Below are 5749 nucleotides of genomic sequence, written 5' to 3' on the forward strand. Positions count from 1 at the left end.
GCGGTGAGCGAGTTGGATGACTGAAAATTTTCTAAGTTCTTTCCTCATCCCATACTTCAGATAAGCTTTTGGCCAACCCCTTTATCATACAAAACATGCTTAACACCTTACTCTAGCAATCTCAAATGAGTCAAAACCTAACTGCATGCATTGATTAACAGAAAAATGATTGAGAAAATTAAGAAAAAGCTGGGTTGCCTCCCAATATGTTACCTCTAGGGGTCCTGTAACACCTTAGCCCTGGCCACCAGAGCTGTCTTATTCTCAATCTTCTCCATCTTGGAACAAACATTTTGGTCATTTGCATGTTTCACTGCATCAAATAAATTGAAAGTAACCTTCTGATCATCTATCCTCATCTCAAGGTTACCCTTTCCCATATCAACCACACAATTGGATGTCAACATGAATGGATGACCTAGAATCAATGGAATTTAGGTGTCCTCTTTAATGTCCATAATCACAAAATCTACAGGGAAAGTAAAGTGACGCACTTTGACCAATACATCCTCCACTACACCACATGGCCTTGTGATTGAGCGATCCGCTAGCTGCAATGTCATTCTTGTTTGTAGGATTTCCAACTCCCCAATCCTTCTACACATGGATAGAGGCATCAAATTCATTCTAGCCCCTAAATTGATAAGCGTTTTTCCAACTGACACAGCACCAATTGAGCAAGGAATGGTAACACTTCTTGGATCCTTATATTTTGCTGGAAGGATCCTCTGGATGATAGCACTACAATTGCCTTCCACCACAATGTTGTCACTGTGGATGTATTTTCCCTTCTTGGTCAGTAGATCGTTGAGAAATTTGGAGTAGAGTGGCATCTATTGCAAGGCTTCTCCAGAAGGAATAGTGATCTCCAATTTCTTGAAAATATCAAGGAAACGAGAAAAGTTTCGTTCCTTGTCCTTCTTAGATGGCACCAAAGGATATGGTGCTTCTTTTCCTGAATTGGGGACAACCTCCTTCTTTTTCCCTTTCACTAGCTCACTCTTAGTCTTTTTCTCTCCATTCTCTCTTCTTTCATCCCCCTCACGGTTTCTTTTTTTTTTTTTGCATTTTTCTCATTTTCTTCTTCCTTATCTTCATTTATTTTTCTCTCCTCCATCTGATCTCCTTCTTTTTCTCTTTCTCCCTCAGCTCCTAACTTCTTCTCCTCACTAATCCTACTATCATTCTCCATAATGATCTTTCTTTTACTTCTGGTCATAATAGCCTTGTATTCTTCCTTGGGATTTTTCTCAGTGTTAGCTCCACTTGGATCTCTAGGTTCTTGATGGCTGACTCAGTGCTCTTATGATTAGACATTGAGACCTGCATAAATTGAGCCAAAGTTTCTTCCAACTTGGTGGTCCTCTCATACAAGTTAGGCCCTTGATTAAGAGGTCTGTTGGAAGGTCCTCCTTGATCTTTGTTGAACTGATTCCCTAGATGTGATCTCCATCCTTGCCCTTGATTTTGATTTAAATTCCCTCCTTGCTGATAACCTGAAAAATTGCCTGAATGAAATCCTTGTCTGTTTTGATTACCCATGTAGTTTAACTCTTTGGCTGAATCATCTTGGCGTATACAACAGCCAGATTCATGAGCTCCTCCCTAAATACTACAGCCTCCAACCTACATAATAGCTGAATAGAGGGCTGAGCTACTTGTAACTGTGTTGGCAATTTGCTGAGTCTTTCTATAAGTGATTCCAGCTGCTTGGCTAACAACTTATTCTGTGCCAACAATGCGTCTTTTGAAGAGAGTTCCAATAGGCTTCTTTGGTGGGTATATGTGTTCTATCACACCAAATAGCATGATCACTAGCAACCATGTTCTCAATGAGCTCCATTGCTTCCTCTAGAGTTTTCAACTTAATCTTTCCTCCAGCAGAAGCATTTAACAATTGCTTGGACTGTGGTCTCAAACCATTAACAAATATATTCAACTGGATAGGCTCTGTGAACCCATGAGTAGGTGTCTTCCGCAGCAAGCTACGGAATCGTTCTAATGCTTCACTCAAAGACTCATCTGGAAACTGATGGAATGAAGAAATGGCCGCTTTGCCCTCAGTTGTTTTTGATTTAGGGAAGTATCTCTTCATAAATTTTTCTACTACTTCCTCCCATGTCTTCAAGTTGTTCCCCTTGAAAGAATGCAGCCATCTCTTTGCTTCACTAGCTAAAGAGAATGAAAACAAGCTTAGCCTTATTGCATATTCCGACACCCCTGCGATCTTCACTGTATTGCAGATTTCTATGTAAGTTGCAAGGTGTGCATAAGGGTCTTCATTGGGCAGACCATGAAAAGGATTTCCTTGAATTAGCTAAATCAAGGAATGTGGATAGCAAATATTATGTGCTTGGACTTCCAGTCGCACAATACTTGTGAAAAATTGCGGCACGGTAGAGCTGGAGTAGTCCTCAAGAGTAACCTTCTGTGGTTGCTCGTCCGCCATGATATAAGCTTCTGATACAGCAACTTCGGATTCCCTCAAGTTTGCTAGAAATGATGAAGATGATTCGGATAAAAGAGTTCTCTCGATGCTTGGATTGACTATTCTATCCTGCAAAGCCTTTCTCCTTTTTTTTTTGCGTTGTTTCTCCTGCAAGTAGCTTCAATCTCCAAATCTAGTGGAGCTAAATCCCTGCTGAAGAATTACCTCGCATACAAGAAGCAACTAAACAGAGCAACAGTTAACCAAGTCAAGAGGAAAAAATTGAATTCTAACTATTCACAATAAATAATCAAAGAATTTAGAATAAATGTTTCCAAACTGAATTATACTATCTAAGTGGAACGAAAAATTCCCCGGCAATGGCGCCAAAAACTTATTGATTACTTATGGCAAGTGTACCGATTTGCACAAGTAGTATAAAATGATAAGACCAAGTATCATATCCACAAGAAATTTGTTTCACCTAGACTATGTATATTCAATATGTAAACACTTATAAGGTTTGAAATAGAGCAAATATTAAGTTCTGCACTATTAAACTATTTGAACAAAAACAAAATATTCAAAGCTATAAAAAGTGACAACTATCAAATTAAAAGCGTTGGGGAGTGTCCTACTGAATATCTCTTGCTATATAAAATGTATTTTTCTCTATTTAACGTTATTCTAGTGTTCTTACACTGAGAAATTACTCAAACCATGATTCCTCACATGAATGAGCCTAACTCTTTTTAACCTTTGTTCTTGATTCCTCAACAAACTTATTCTAAAAGAGTTGCACTAAGCCTACACTGTAAAATAGACTAGATCACTGCACTTCATTCCTAGACATATGGATTTCTAGCTTACTCTATCAAGTTCTAAGGTTTTAAAGCATTTTCCAATACTAAAAAAACCTAACTACACATACATATGGGTGATCAGGCCACAAACATGTAAAATAAGCATAGATAGAAGCAAATAACACAGAGAAATAACATTAAATAGGTAGTAAGAGTATTACATCAAGAGGTTCAGTAGTAACTCCCATACAAAGAGGCTTAGCCTTCCATTAGAATCAAAGCTTCAAAATTCAAGAAGAAAACTATTTTTGGTGAAAGAAATATGGAAGAAAATGGTGGAGAATGTCTTCTCTAGCCTCTCAACCCTAAATCTCTCTGTTTTTCATGGAGACAAGCTCTCTTTGCTGCTCAAAGTCCATTTGTTTTCATTTCTGCCAACCTCGGTGTTTTAAAGGCTCTTGGACTCTTCAGCTTTCGAAGACTCGCTCAGCGAGCATGTCTTGTTGAACGAGAGTAAGTGAAAATCCGCTAAGCGAGCATGGGCGCGCTAAGCATGAGAAGAGACAACATCCTTGCTGGGCGGGCTGGCTGCGCGCTGGGCGTGCAGATCTCTAACTTATCATCTTCTAGGGTTTCCCATCCGCTAAGCGAGCTGGATGCCTCGCTAAGCGAATGCATCTCGCTTAGTTAATCTGCCTCGCTAAGCGAGTCATCAGTAGCTTGTACCTTCTCTTCTTTAGCCTGAAACGGAGTTGGATTCAACATTAGGTCCCAAAATTGGAGTTTCTACTCTATAAAATCACAGAATAAAGAAAATATGTACAATTTCTACAAAAAGAACCATAAATTGGAGGCACATTGCTATTTCCTTGCAAATTTTCAATACCAAACTAACTCATGAATAACAAATAATAGCAAGTTACAGTCAACGTCAAATTTCAGGATTGTGGACTAAAATAACGAGATTTCAAAAAACTAGGGGACTAAATTTGTGAATTAAATTATAGTGGAACCAAATTCGAAATCTGAAACAAATAGGGGGACTAAATTTGCAATTCAGCTGCCTATTTATAACCTAATTTGACTCAACGGTGGATTTATAAGATATGTACAAGTATACAACTTATGTGAACTACTTATATAAGATGTTGACACTTGTATCTTTGCACTTCATGTTGGAAAATTGTTGATAACAATTTTTTTGCATTTTACTGAAAGCTATATGTTTTCAATGACTCTTTGTTATCTCCATCACACTGTCAAATCCTTTTAAATTAATACCCTTTGATCAAGAATTGAACATAACATCAGTATTATGCCCTTGGAATCAATTCTACTTCTATAAATTTTTCAAGTTACACTTAGCAAATTTTACTTGCACCCTTGACAGATTCCCCCCCAAAAATATGTGTTCGAACTTTGAGAGCAACCGCTTTTTGTACTTACTTCGAAAACATATACGTTTGACCTTTTATTTGATTAGAACAATACAGTGATTATTTATGTACAAGGATAAATTAGTCAATTACTATACTCGCGTTTTCCACTACTTACCAGAATGTGGCATAACCAACTTGTCATCATGGGGAAAAAATCAGGTATCTCTATAATGGTAATGATTAAAAAAAATTTATCTTTAATTACATTAAAGAGTATTATCATTATCATATTCAAAAATACAATTGTTCTGTCTTTTTAGCAACCAAACAAAGAACATAATTCTCTATAAATTAGAACCTTCCTTTACTTTCTTCTCTTTCACCTTTCACTGTTGTGCTCTGAACTCAACAACTCTACAACTCCAAATCCTTCTTCTTAAAGTTCCTTCCTTTTCCTTTCACTATGACCGCTTCTTCAAACTTGACTCAAGGAAGCAACCTTCCAAATGTTGTTGCTGCTACTGTACTTTTGGAGTTCAATGGAAAGAGATTTGCCCCTTCTCCAAGCCCTAGAAGCAAAGACAAAGAAGCTTTGGGAGACTTAGGTAATAATCCCTTTTCTCGTTGGTTGAAAAGAACTTTTGTAGGTCCCATTCATACTAACCCACTAGTAGAATCCTTCTATTTCTTCTCTAGCACTGAAGAAGAAATCCCTCACATTCATGATGACATAATTAGAATGGACTTCATGAAATAGCACAAGAAATTTTCTTGACCCAACCCCTCCTCTTATAAAAAAATGATATCTCTTGGTTAGAAAGACTTGAAACCAATTATGTGGATCACTGGAAGAAGATTAGGATTTATGATCTTCAATTGAGCACACTCGACATTTCAAATATCGATATTTCAATGGTAATGGTTGTCGCTCTTTTTTGGAATTAGAACACATGTGCCCTCGAACTACCATGTGGTTCTGGGGCTCAACACTTCTCTATGTTACAACAATTAAAAGTTTAATGCCTACAAATGAAAAGTATTTAGTAGGTTCTTTTGAGAATAATATAGACCCTAAGATTCTCAATTGGGAGAAAAAGACTTATGGAGGTTTTATGGAGAATCACAAGGGTAGTCAAGAT

The 5749-nt window shown here is 37.4% G+C and overlaps 1 protein-coding gene across 1 annotated transcript; it reads right to left on the bottom strand.

Annotated features, from left to right (window-relative positions):
- Positions 1-434: 434 nt before the first annotated feature.
- Positions 435-833, bottom strand: LOC102663336 (uncharacterized). Its single transcript, XM_006598572.1, has one exon. The coding sequence runs from the start codon at positions 831-833 to the stop codon at positions 435-437; it is 399 nt and encodes a 132-aa protein (XP_006598635.1).
- Positions 834-5749: the final 4916 nt, after the last annotated feature.

The sequence above is a fragment of the Glycine max genome, chromosome 15, assembly GCF_000004515.6.
Source record: "Glycine max cultivar Williams 82 chromosome 15, Glycine_max_v4.0, whole genome shotgun sequence".
In the NCBI taxonomy this organism is placed as follows: domain Eukaryota; kingdom Viridiplantae; phylum Streptophyta; class Magnoliopsida; order Fabales; family Fabaceae; genus Glycine; species Glycine max.